Genomic DNA, 14,194 nt, shown 5'->3' with positions numbered 1-14,194 from the left:
GGCAATTCAGAAAGACTTATGAGGAAGAATGCTATCCACTTCCCAGAGAATGAATTGGAGTATGAATGCAGATTGAAACATTTTTCTTTTTTAACTTTAGTTTAATTGTTTTGGTCTCTGTTTTCTTTTATAACATGTTTAATAGGGAAATATGTTTTCCATGACTACATATGTATAATCTATGACACATTGCTTGCCTCCTCAAATGGGGGAGTAAAAAGGATGGAGAGAATTTCTAATTCAAATTTGAGAAAACAAGTTGAAATGTTTTTTTTTAATATAGTTGGAAAAAATAAGATCTATTTTTTTAGTTTTTAAAAAGAAATTTGTGGATGAAAAAGAAGAAGACTCTTTGGGCTCAAATTTTCCTCACATAGATTCATGGATGAGATAAGTAGAATTAAGGACTTTCAGGTTTCCCCAAAAGTTTTCTTAGGGCCATTTTCACCTCTTTATTCCTCAGGCTATAGATTAGAGGGTTAAGGACAGGTGTAAAAGCCAAATAAAACACTGAAACAACCTTATTGTATTCTGGAGAGGATAGAGACTTGGGCTTTAAGTAAAGAGACATTATAGTCCCAAAAAATAGAGTAACAACTAGAAGGTGGGAAGAGCAAGTAGAGAAAGCCTTTCTGCGTCCCTGGGCAGAGCGAATTCTCAGGACAGCAATGATGATATGTGCATAGGAAAGGATGATAAGTGTGATAGGGCCCAAAAGGGTAAAGATACAGAGGACCTGCATGACTAGCTCTGCCTGGCTGGTGTCAGTGCAAGAGAGGTGCAGTAGAGCAGGCATTTCACACAAAAAATGATTGATTACATTATTATGGCAGAATGACAGCTGAAACGTGGCAACTGTATCTACTGCAGAAAGTATAAAACCACCCAACCATGACCCAGCAGCTAGCCTCCCACAAATCACCCAGTTCATTGTGACTGAATACCTTAAAGGGTCTCGAATAGCAACATAGCGGTCATATGCCATCACTGAGAGGATATAGCACTCTGCAATGCCAAAGGAAAGGGATGTGTAGAACTGTATGACACAGCAAGAGTAGGAGATAGATTTTCTCTCTGCCAAGAAGTGTACCAGCATCTGTGGAAACACACAGGATGTTAAACAGATTTCTATACTTGATAAATTAGTGAGGAAGAAATACATAGGTGTATGAAGGCGCAAATCGATCATTATCAGCAACATAATGAGCAGGTTCCCCAGCAAGATGATCAGGCAGATCATGAGGAAGAGGAGGAAGAGGTAGACCTGGATCTCAGGCTGACTGGAGAGGCCAAGGAGGATGAACTCAGTCACTGAGGTGAGGTTGCTGCTCTCCATCTTGTTAATGAGTTTACTGAAAGAACATGGAGAGTTATGGCTACAAGCATTTTTATTCCTGTTTTCTTCTTGCTGTCACTACCCAGAGAATTTACAGAGACTATTAGGTCATATATATGTATCCCTTTATGATTGAAAATCATTTTATATCCATTCTACCACATCATTGTCATTGTATCCATATGAAACAGGTTGTATGTTGATAAATTATCATCTCAGTTTTTTGATACTGAAGATATTGAGGCTCAGAAAGTTAAAATACATTCAAATGGTGTCACAACGAACAAGTAGTAGACCTGAATATTTTTCTGTCCTGGTCTCTAAACTTGACTCTCTTCTCCATATTCACCAATTATTATTTGGTCTCTTACTTCACTGAGATCAGGGTCATCCAATGAGAATTCCTCAAACTTCCCTCTCCTATTCCTTGGAACATGTTAATGACGACCCTCCTATTTTAGAGAATGAAATAAACTTATTCCTCCACAAGGTTAGTTACTTTCTTTTCATCAAGGACATCATTGAAAAGAAGCAGTATGGTATAAGGGAAAGAACACTGGACTTAGAATTAGGAGAGTTGTGAAACTCATTTACTGGCTCAGTTCCTTATAAATGAAAGGTGGGAAATGATATTTGTACTATTGTGTTCATAGAGTTATAAAGATAATGGTTTATATACCTTAAAGTTCTATATAAATCGAGTAAAAGCTGAAGAGTGGCACTGAACATGTGAGCAAGACTAACCATTCACTCCTACCTGCCACTCCCTTTGTATAGATGGGACTACAGAACATATTTTTTTTACATAAGTGGACCTTTCTGCTGACCTTTACGTAAAGTGGTTTTTACTTAATTTGAATTTTCCCATGTTAGGAAGGAATAGAGATAGGAAATATTTATGTACCTGTGTAGAGTAGGGACCAGCACAGGATTCAAGCACACATATGGTGTAGCAACAAAGAATCAAAAACAAGGGGACAAACATGGAGGCTGGGATCAGCCACAAGGGAACATGGCCAAGACCAAGAGGAAAACACCCTTCCAAGGCAGAAGCATGCTGATAAGTAGAGAATGGGTACAACACGGAGATGTGTAGAACAAACATGTGGTACTGAAGTGCAGACTGACAGAAGACTTATACCAGGGGTGGACACATAGATGGGTGGGTAGAGTGGGGCAAAGGTCTCTTCTCCAGCCATTGGAGGTCTCCAGGCACACTCCCAATCAGGCTGCAGAGATGGGGTCCCTCTACCTCTGTTCTGCTTTTATTTGGAGGGATTTTGTTGCTGGTGGTCTTTTTTTGTTTGTGGAGAGTAGAGAGCACCGACCTGAAGGCCAAGAGGAGAAAGAGAGAGAGACCGAGAGAGAGAGAGAGAGAGACAGAGAGACAGAAAGAGACAGAGAGACAGAGAGAGACAGAGATGGAGAGACAGAGATGGAGGGACAGAGAGACAGAAACAGAGAGACAGACAGAGACAGAGAGACAGAGAGAAAGAGACCAGAGACAGAGAGAAAGAGACAGAGAGAGAATACTAATACACAGTAAAGTTAACAAAATTTGTGGGGAGGGATGAATCCAGATTTCATTCAGAATTCATTATGGAAAGTTGAAATCTGTCTCTAAAGATTCTGCCTGCCTCAAACTGTTCTATAATCAATTGTTTTGTACTATCAGATCTCCCTCCACAATTTGTCTAACTTCCTTTCCCTCAATTTGTCTAACTTCCTTTCCCTCCTCCCAACTACAACACTCACTAACCCAGTACATGAGCAACTACCTTAAAAATTCCCATAAGTCCCTTAACTAATCCTCCTTCCTCTTATAGTGTCATTACTCTATGAATCTACCCTTCATAGTGCTTCTCAAGTTATCTTCCTTAAGTCCATATATGAATAAATCTTCAAAACCCCCAAAAGTTCTCTGTCAATGTAATAAAGTTAAAATTTCTTTGCACAGAATTGAAATTCATACTTTTGAATATTCATGATAGAAGTATAATCAGTCCACTGAGAAATAGAATCTTCATATTTTATCTAAGGTAAGTCTGACCCCCTGATCCTAGAATCCGGATATAACAATAAACGTGTGGCAATCTCTCAAGATGACTGCTCTCCTATATGCATCAACAGAGAAGATAAAATTTTGCTCAGCAGTGGTTTGCTTACCTGAAATTGATCCTTTCAACCTCAGTGGCTCTGTGCAGAGACTCTCGTCTCCCCCAAAAGCAAGGCTAATTATGGCTAAAAAACACAACATTGTTCAGCAGTATTATGTCATGGGTTGGGAGTGGAACAGGAGAAAGAACAATGCATTTGACCTGGGCAGCACTTTTGGGGGACATAAAATGAAGTTATGTGCCTTGAATGAACTGATGTTTAAAAAAACTTTGTGGTCAGGAGTGAAGAATTGTAAGCAAGGGTGTTTGGAGCAGAATATCGGCAATTTTCTATTATATGCTAGGAATACATAAGAATTGACTTTGTAACCTATATATTTGAAGCCAAAAATGTGGCTTATTGCTATGGGGCACTCTGGGGATTTCAGCATGAAACAGAACTTAATTGTCTATGATTAAAGATGCCTATAAATTGACAAAATTATTGAAGGAGAGAAAGAAGAGGAAAACACAAAATAAACCTAATATTATTGAAGTAATAATTTCTCCAGATTATGAAAAAGAAAATATGCAAAATACACAGAGGTTTCAAAGTACTTCCTCCACCCAGAGGAACACATTAATTTTACTTATTCTCACTATCCCATCTATAGCTAGGTAGCACATTCAACATAGAGTCAGGAACACCTGGATTACATGTGGCCTCAAATACTAACAAGCTAAGTGACACTGGGCAAGTCATTTAACCTCCATTTCCCTCAATTTCTTGATATGTAAAATGGAAATATTAATAGCACCTATCTCCGAGAGTTGTTATGAAGATCAAATGACATTGTATTTGAAAAGCATTCATACAGTGCCTGACATATAGTAGCCACTATAGAAATACTTGTTACCCGCCCTGCTCTTCTCCAGCAGGTAAAAATTAGCCTCCTGGTCACAGGTTTTCTTTCTGAAATCTTTCATCTCCTTGAGTTCCCTGATCTTGTTCCCCCAGACCTACACTTAGTATTTCTGACCAGAAGATTCCATCTACTTGCCTCTTCTAAGAAGACTTTAGCTATTGGGGTCTAGGTCAATAGCCAATATGGGAATGGGAAACCAAATCAGCCTTACACACTAAAGTAGAAAGGGCATTTCAACCACTTAGTGTTATTGGCACATAGTAGGCACTTAGTAAATGTTTATTGGATTGGATTTGTGGATTTACAAGACAGAGTGACTGAGAATAATGATAGATCAAATATGGCAATTCTTTTTCTCACAAGGCTAACTATACTTCCTAACTAAAAATTAGAATTTCACAACAATAGATTTTAAACACGTCAGATGGCTACTACATTAAAACCTACAAATGCCATCTCAGTCCTGACACTCACTTTCACATTTTGTGTTGTTATGATTGCTTTTCTTTTAGGAAGTGTATGAGGCTTTAACTGCCACAAATAGTGAGTTTTCATGTGCTATTCAAAGAGATTCATAGAATTTTATAATGGGAAAGAAACTTAAAGATTATTAAATCCAACTCTTTGTTTTTTATGGGGGAAAAAACTAGGACCCAGAAGGTCTTTCATGAAATACTGCCTCCCTCTCATCTTACTCTATAAAATTCAGAATGGGGTGGAGGGGTAGTGGATGGAAAGTGCTGTGCATCACAGTCTTGTTTCTGAAACACTCATTCTTCCATAAAATCTCTGAGACAGAGGAAACCTCAGAGAAATCCTCTCTAAAACACTCAAGCTGTATTTAAAGACCTGCAGTCAAAATAATCCATAACTTCCTGAGGCTGCTCATCTCACTCATGGACAGTTATACTTTTTAGGAAGTTTTTCTCTTCTATCAAACAAAACCCACAACTTTGTGCATTACTCCTTGTTCAACCCTCTAGGCCTAAGCCTAGATTTTTCCTTTGTGAGACAGCCCTATAAATCCTTAAAAACAACTATCATGATTCTCACATCTTTACTTGCTCAGTTTCCACAATCAATTCTCCTATGACCCGTCCCCTTGTTGTATTGCTGACCCTATCACCTGGATAAAATTCATTTTGTAAATGTTATTCTTAAAATATGATTCCCGGAATTGAACACAATATGCAAGCTACGGTCTCCCCAGGGCAGAGAACAATGAAATTATTAACTCACTCATTCTGATTTTTCTGTAGCTTTCCTCTGGCATACATCACCACCACTTTAGCTCACATCCTTATAAAAGCATTCAGGGACTATAGAAAATAATTGAACTTCTTGCCTCATGCATCTCCCTTCTATAATCCATACTTCACATAGCTATCAAATTTATATTCTTAATGCACAGATTTGACTATTTGAAACTCTTCTCACAAAATTTCAGTGATTCCTTATTGCCTTGAGGATAAAAACACAAACTCCTTTAACATTCAAAGCCGTTTACAATCCGGCTCCAACCTATCTTTCCAGACTGATTTCCCATCCCTCCTCCTTTGTCATTCTGTGTTCCCCAGATCTGGAAATGTGCAGAGACCATACGAAAGGTAATGTGACAAAGTAATACTAGTAATATTAACCACTAATAACTGCTATTTATAGTGCTTCAAGTTATGCAAAGGTTTATCATACATTTTCTCTTTTGATCCTCTCGACTTCCAGAGCTAAGTAGGCTAAAAGGTGGTAAGCTTTTGGCCCAAGGTAACCCAGTTAATTACTGGCTGAGCCAAGATTGATACACAGATCTTCTATACTCCAGGTTCAGTGTTCTATCCACTTTGTCATCTGACCAAGAGGAACAAATGAGATGACTAGACTTTGAGTGAGCTGGACATGGATTTCAATCTGCCTATGACCTTGACTAGCTAGGTGCCCATAGGTGAGTCATTTGAAATCTAAGCCTCAGTTTCTCCATCTGTAACATAGAGATAATCACTTTAGTTCATATCTCACTGGCTGGTAGTAAAGACTAAATGAGACACTGAATATAGATCACTTCATGAATGTTAAAGCATTGTACAAATAATAGTTATTGTTGTTACCATTAGTTATTACCCTTTGTAAGGGATACAGTGGAGAGATTTCTGAGTGGGCTTTGGTGGCTGGAATAAATTAAGTGACTTCCAGTTCAGAGATTGTATCTAATGAATACATGAAAAAATGCAAATTAGAGCAATATTATTTGAATTCTTTGCTTAATGCATTGATTCATCATAGAGTTCCTTCCAAAAGTAACTCTTCAGACAATTTTAAAATGAATTCTCCCTCAAAAGAAAAGCGTGATTTACACTTTCAGTACTTATCTAACTACACTAATCTTGCTACTATCCATCAAACAGAACTAGCAATGACCTGGACCTTGAAGGTGTTAGACCCTACCCTGAGGAAGAATGGTGAATTGTCATGTGCTCTCTCACTAAATTCTCAATTCCACAGCTGCAGGATAGCCCATCCATACCTCTTATTTGTGCATTTGACACAGCAGTAACATCTACTTGGTTGGTCCCTCTGGTCTTGTTTGGAAAGCGATGAGTTAATCCATTGGAAGGCTGGGGAAACAAACAAAGGAAGGGAATTAATCCCCTTATCTAGCTATACATTCATTCCATACCCAGACTTCCAGTATGTGGCCTTCTACCATGTCAAAAACTGTGGTTTCAAAGAGAAGATGCTGATCAGGTTAGACATTTGATCATGCAAATTTTAATATCTGACAAAAAATTAAGGACCAAAGTATCAGCAACATTAACCCTCCCTTCACTTGGCTAGATAGTAATTTATAAAATAATTGGAGGATCATAAGATCATAAGTTTATAGGTGGAAGGGACCTTTGATGTCATTAAATCCAAACTACTCATTTTATAAATGAATAGCTGAGTCCCAGAGAGCCTACATGATTTGTCCAAGGCACCACAGCTTATAAGTATTTAAGGTAAGAGTTGAATGCAATTCCTTCTGACACTAAGTCTTATCCACAGAATAGGGTAAGCTGTTTGTAGGAATCTCCCCAACTTGTGACAATTCACCACTGAGTCCAGAGATGCAAGGGAAAATACGAATGTTTACTCCACTTGGGAACCTGTGGGATCTGATCCCTAAAAGTCTTCATTAGCAAGAACAGATTAACCTCCACCCCCTCTTTGGCCTATATCCTCCGGAGTCCTATGTCCCAGCTAAGGAAATAGTAGAGTCTACTGGGATCTGTCTTCTGGGTATTCCAGTTTTAGATTTTCTTTAGGGATTTTTTCAGAGATTTCTGCTTCAGACAATCCTTGGGGTCATTCAATTTCCACTGACCCCCAGCCCCTGACTATGATCATATAACACTTTGTTCTTGAAATAACCTAGATCTTTTTATCTCCAGATGTTAAGCCTGGCTAACTGCCTATATGTCTTCCTAGCACTATTTCTTTCCCTACAAAGAATTTGAGCATGCATTTGGGTTAAGTCCTGATTATTTTCCTATACATTGTTTCTTTTGCTCTATTGCATCATGAGATCTCTGGGATTTGTTATCTTTCATGACCATTCTGAAGTCTATCTGCTGCAGAAAGGCACATCTCATTATCTCCTTCATATATGCCAATCTTATTCCCACCTTTGAATCTGTTCTTAGATTACTGTTTTCGCTGTAATGAGACCCCTTGCCAATCTTCTCCATATTTTAAATTCTATCTGTATTTCAAGGCCCATCATTTTTTCTAAATGTTGAAATTAATATAGAATAAAAGGAAACAAATTGCACTTAATCAAAATAAGATGCAGAGGGAATTTTCTTTTTGTATCTTTGGATATTGAAATATCCATAGTTTGACAAAACAGGAAAATGATAAATGCTGAAGAAGATGTGGGAAAATTGTAACAATAATGCAGTGTTGGTGGAGTTGTGAACTGACCCAGCCATTCCAGAGAGGAATTTGGAACTATGCACAAAGGATTATAAACTGTGCATCCTCTTTGACAATACCACTTAAAAGTCTGTTTCCCAAAGAGATCATACAAGTTGGAAAAGGACCCACATTTACAAGAATATTTATGGCAGCTCTTTTTATAGTGGCAAAGAATTGGAAATTGAGGGGATGTCCATCAGTTGGGGAATGGCTGAACAAGTTGTGGCATATGAATGTAATGGAGTACTATTGTGCTATATTGAGTAGATGGGACTTCAGAAAAACCTGGAAAGACTTACATGAACTGATCCTAAGTGAAGTGATCAGAACCAATAGAACATAGTACATAGTAGCAGTCACATTATGTGATGACTAACTTTGATAAACTTATCTCTTCTTAGCAATGCAAGGATCTAAGATGACTCCAAAAGACCCATGATGGAAAATGCTATGGACCTCCAGATAAAGAACTATGGAGTCTGAACTGAAGTCAAGGCATGTTATATGCTCTTTCTCTTTTGTTTGTTTCTTCTTTCTTGTGACTTCTCACATTGGTTCTAATTTTTCTTTACACCATGACTAATGTCAAAATAGGTTTAATATGTATGTATATGTTAAGTCTGTACCAATTCACATGCCGTCTTGGGGTGGGGAGAGGGGAGAGATGGGGAGAAAATTTGGAACTCAAAATCTTATGGAAGTGAATGTTGAAAACTAAAAATTAATATATTTTTTAAAAAGAAAATGTCCCTGTTTGTCAATGTTTATGAAAGTTCACAATATAAAAGAATAATAAAAATTTTAAAACAATGACACTGAATACTTAGCTTTTCCTTTTAAAATTCATTTTTTCAAATTCAAAATTTAACAAACATGGAATAAATTAAGCAATCTCTATACACATATCATAATAGAAAAAGAATATTGTGCATAAAATGCAGGTGTTTATTATGTATACGTTCATTTCTTTTAAATAAACAATGAATTCAAAATGTAACTTTTCTTGTTAAAATTTATTTTATTTTTAACTTATGAAATAGAACAAGCATTTTCACAACATAATAGAATAATAAATAGATAGTGCACATGAAACTCCAAATCTATTTTGAACAACTTGCTATTTACATAACTTGTAACTTTTTAAACTATAGTATCTCTCTGTGAATATTTTTGAAAATTTTTAACAATTCTCTTCTGTTGACTCCTCTTGAAGTGGCCAGGTGAGCCTCAGGAGCACAACTACATTTTCCCATCAGTGTCCAGGTGTATGTGTCTTTTTAATGTTATAAGTATGAGTCGTTATTCCACAGTGTTCCCTTCATCATTTATGGTCAATGCAAATTAATTAGCCAGACTTAAGTAGAATTTAGGAAGAGATATTTACAAAATTGACTGTTAGATGCATGTATATTTGGAGAGTTCCGTTGGAGGGTGCTATTTTTTTATTCAAAACGTACCATAGTTAAATAATATTTCTGTTTTTTCAGGGGTTTCTGTGAGATAAAATCCCTACCTTACAAAGGATTCTAAAAGTAGGTCCTTAGGAGCAATGGAAGACTTGAAAATAGTTCAACTAGCAATAGTTTCAAGTAGCTAAATTATCCCTCTCATGCCAGACTTAGTATGAAATTGGATAGCATTTCCATTTCATGATGGAGATTTCCCAAATGTGGTTGACCTTGTAGGACTTGTTGGACAACACTCACTATAAGATAAGCATCTCCAGATGGTGAATGGTTGGGATGCTATTGTCCAGGTGCTTTACCTCTATGAGGGTCATGCAATAGACTAAGAGCTACTTCTTAAAGGAATGTAATTAGTCATGGTTCCACCAAAGGTGTGTGTAAAAAGTCTCATTTGCCTATAGTGTCCAGCTTGATCGTTGCAGACTTTAAACCACTATATGTTTAAAGCACTACATGTTCAATTGTTTCAGTCATGTCCAACTCTTCTTGACCCTGTTAGGGTTTTTGTTTGGCAAAGACACTGGAATGGTTTGCCATTTCCTTCTCCAACTCATTTAACAGATGAGGAAAGGAAGGAAATGTTCAAGTGACTTGCCTAGGGTCACACGGTGAATAGATTTGAACTCTTTAACTTGAGTCTTCCTAATTCTAAACCCAGCACTCAATGCACAGAGGCACCTAGTTGTTCCTTAAAGCAACTACATAAATATCAGTAGTCATTATAACTACTCATACAGTATTCTGTGGAGGGAATTCATGAATGGGATCAGTTATGGTAATCCTTTGCAACTTGAAAATTTTAAGTTTAATGAATATATTCCAAAACTATGAATTAAGACATAATAACTTGAATTTCTCTTTTTCATTATACAAAGATTCATCAAAAGGTTACTCTGAAAAATCATTTACCCCAGGGATTTAAAATAGCATACAACTTGAAAAGAAAAGGCACAATTTTCATTGAGAAATCTTTAATGGTATAAGACCTGCTTATATCCATACACATACACTTTTAAAAAACTGTGTATCTTGTTAAAATGCCACTTTCTACAGGAAGTCTTTCCTAGTCCTTCATAATTGCAATGTCTACCCTCTGCTAATTGCCTCGAACTTATCCTGTGTATAACTTGCTTTGTATATATTTTTTGTGTGTTATCTGCCCTACTAGATTGTAAATTCCTTGAAGGCAGGGATTATGTTTTGTGTCCTTTAGTATTCTCAACATTTAGCACAGTGCCTAATACATAGTAGATGCTTCATAAATGTGTACTGATTCATTGATTGGTCACAGGGATAGAGTTTTATGAGGAAGAATGATGCATGAACTCTTTTGCAATTTGCTGACCCCATACCTCCCCAGCTACATAGACAAGAGGTGACCAATTCTTACCACAGATTTCTGGATCTGATGTAACAGTAACTCTTGCATTGCTGGTCTCTTGTCTTGCTTGGACAGTAATGTCTTAGACCATGGGGAAGCTATGGAGACATTAAGAGAAAAAGAGGATTCATCTCTGTACCTAGTTGTTCCTCAATTCCATCATCTGATACTCAACAATTATACATATACAAAGGCAAACACAGTTTCTAGGGAGAAGACTCAGGTCATGCGGAGTAGGATATTTGTAAAAAAACAAACAAGGGACCACAGTTTCAGCAACATCAGCCCTGAGATTTCCTTGCTTAACACAGAAGTGGTTTGTGTAGAAAAGGGAGGCACCAACAGGGTAGGATGGACTCTTTTTAAGGTTCTCCCCAGTTGTGGATGGTTCACCAGAGCCCATGCCCACTCAGTCCTAAAATGAAAAAATTAATGATGTAAACTCTGCACCCTATTTCCTCCTGCTACTGCTTCCCTTACCATTGGTGCAATTAAAAACTATATATACTCAGTGAGAGGGGGAATGCAGAGGAAATTTACCCTGGCTGGGATGACATTCTCCAGCTCTAACAAAAAAAACCACCTTGAAACTAACCACAATAACATGCCTTGCATTTACATGGTGTTTGAGGCAACCCAAAGTCTAGTCTTTAAACCATCATCTCCTTTGATCCTCTCAGTATCCTTGTGTGGTTGTCAGGAAAGCTGTTGAGAGGTGAAGACAAAGTGAAAGAAGATCAAAGAAAGTAAATACAAAAGGAAGCTACACATCACACAGAGTTAGCTGGAACTGGCTGCCAGGTCTCCTGACTCCCTGTAGAAGTATCTGATCACCATACCCTATTACTATTCTCCCAGAAATCCTCATGTTGGAGCTCTACAATTTTCTCCTCTAATACAATACTGCTAATTTACCACACACACACACACACACCCATGTTCCTTCATCTGTTTTTGCTTCTTTTGCATTTTCCCTGCACCAAACCCAAAATTCTGAGGCTGCTATTAATTACGTTTTTGTATTAATTTCAGAGTGAGTTCTGGGAGGGAGAAAAGGGCAAGGACTCAGTGACAACCCAGAAGCTATCTAATCCTCCAATCTGTCCTCCCCCGACTCTTACCCTATTAGTCAGTGATTATCTCAGGTAATGTCCATCTGTGTTTTCTCTGCTTCTTTGCTTCAGATGAGAGCAAATTTAAATCCAAAAGTTGAGATAACAGATATCTGGTCATAAGCTGTGAGAGTCCCTTAGTGGAGCTGATGGAAATTGGGGACTAGTTTCTGGGTTCTTAAACTCTAGAGGTGAACAATAGGAGTCCAGTTCAATGCAGGAATATTTACTTAGTCTGGGGGGTCTCTGAGATTTGATCCTCATGGCTCTTCATTAGCGAAAAGGGGAGTAATTGTTACATCATTTTTTCTGATCCTTAGCTTCCTGGGTCCTATGTTCCCACTAGAAAAAGAACAGTATGTAATGGACTCTAGATTCTGGAGATTTATGTCTGGCATCATGGAAGTTCCTGTAGAATGTATGTGGTTCAGAGAGATCTGCTTCACATTCTCCTTTGAGGACTCTCACTTCATCCATAAATCTGCTTCCTCCTAAACAGACTCAGATTTTTAATGCCTCTTATCAATTCTTGTTAACTTGCTTGGTTGACTGTTGTCCTTTGTCTTTGAAGAGGACCAAAATGACATTACCAAGATAAAGTGAAATTTCAGTGTGTCCAACTGTGACTGATCAGATCAGTATGAGCTTGGAATGTTCTACCACAGGTTGGGCACAGATAGTCTGTGTGAATATTTGGGGTGGATATCCCAAATTTGCGCCTCCTATGTTTACTTTGTGCTGTCTCAATTCTGCTTTGCTCAAAGAGCACAGTACCCTTTCTGGTGTGGGCATACCATGCCAATGTCTCCCATATTGCACAGTGAAATCCAAAGTTCTTGAGAGAGACCTTGAGGGTGTCCTTGTATCACTTCTTCTAACCACCATGTGATCACCTGCCCCATGCAAGTTCTCCATAAAACAATCTTTTTGGCAAGCATACATTTTGCATTCGAACAACGTGACCAGCTCTTTGCAGTTTGCACTCTGTGAAGCATAGTTTGAATACTTGACAGTTCAGCTTGAGCAAGGACTTCAGTGTCCTGCTAACTACTTTGACTTCATATAGCATCTCTTTTTTCCCCTAAAGAATTTGAACATCTCTTTGGATTATTCCTTGTCTATCACCTGTATATTACTTCTCTTCATTGTGTCATGTGACCTCCAGTACTTACCCTCCTATGACTCTTATGACTTTATCCCTGCTCCAGATAAGTTAGTCTCTTTATATTCACATATATCAAGCCTACTCCCCTCTTTGAAGCTATTCTTTTACTTTTCCTCCTGTCTGGAAGGCTTTTCTCACTTCTGTTCATATAATTTTATCCATCCCTCAAGGTTCAAGTCAAACAAGACTGCCTTGATATCTAGAACCCATAGAGTCCTCTCCACTAACCTCTGTCACTTAGAGTTGGAACAACTCATGTCTTCTTTAGCACGTGGTTTTGTATTAATCATTATCTTTTCCTGTGTACATATCTAGAACTCTAGTTTCTTGAGATCAGCAATGAATGCTCTACAGAAGCTTGTAGTTAATGGTAATTACTTTAGTTTTGAATCATAAAACTTATTTTCTTTCTTCAATTAAAAAATTATGGATTTGAAAAATATCAAGAAACACATGTATTCCTTATTCAAAGAGCAATAAGAAGATTATATATAAAGCAATGAATTTATTACACAGAGAAAGTTTTTTAGGTATATACTAATGAAATTAAACATGGTAGTATTCTTTGCTTCTCAGAGTGACTTAGTGACTGAGAAGTCTTCTGTATATTCTTCTGTATAGCAAATGTTTCATTGAGAGTGCTGGTCCTGGAATCAACAATAATTGAACTCATATCTGGTCCCAGATATTTCCCAGAGACATGACCTTAGGCAAGTCATTTCACCTTTGTCTACCTCACTTTCCAAAACTGCATAATGGGA

General features: G+C 37.6%; 1 protein-coding gene and 1 long non-coding RNA gene across 2 annotated transcripts; both read right to left on the bottom strand.

Annotated features, from left to right (window-relative positions):
* Window positions 1–400: 400 nt before the first annotated feature.
* LOC140519713 (olfactory receptor 5M5-like) lies at window positions 401–1,336 on the bottom strand. Its single transcript, XM_072633024.1, has one exon. It carries the CDS (start codon window positions 1,334–1,336, stop codon window positions 401–403), a length of 936 nt encoding a protein of 311 aa, XP_072489125.1.
* A 5,440-nt stretch (window positions 1,337–6,776) lies between these two features.
* LOC140521171 (uncharacterized) lies at window positions 6,777–12,493 on the bottom strand. Its single transcript, XR_011972819.1, has 3 exons — window positions 12,278–12,493; window positions 11,166–11,254; window positions 6,777–6,967 (listed from the first exon to the last, which is right to left on the bottom strand). It is a non-coding gene; the product is annotated as an uncharacterized lncRNA (long non-coding RNA).
* Window positions 12,494–14,194: the final 1,701 nt, after the last annotated feature.

This window comes from Notamacropus eugenii, chromosome 1 (assembly GCF_028372415.1).
Source record: "Notamacropus eugenii isolate mMacEug1 chromosome 1, mMacEug1.pri_v2, whole genome shotgun sequence".
Lineage (NCBI taxonomy): Eukaryota > Metazoa > Chordata > Mammalia > Diprotodontia > Macropodidae > Notamacropus > Notamacropus eugenii.
This window is presented reverse-complemented; position numbering and strand designations above follow the sequence as displayed.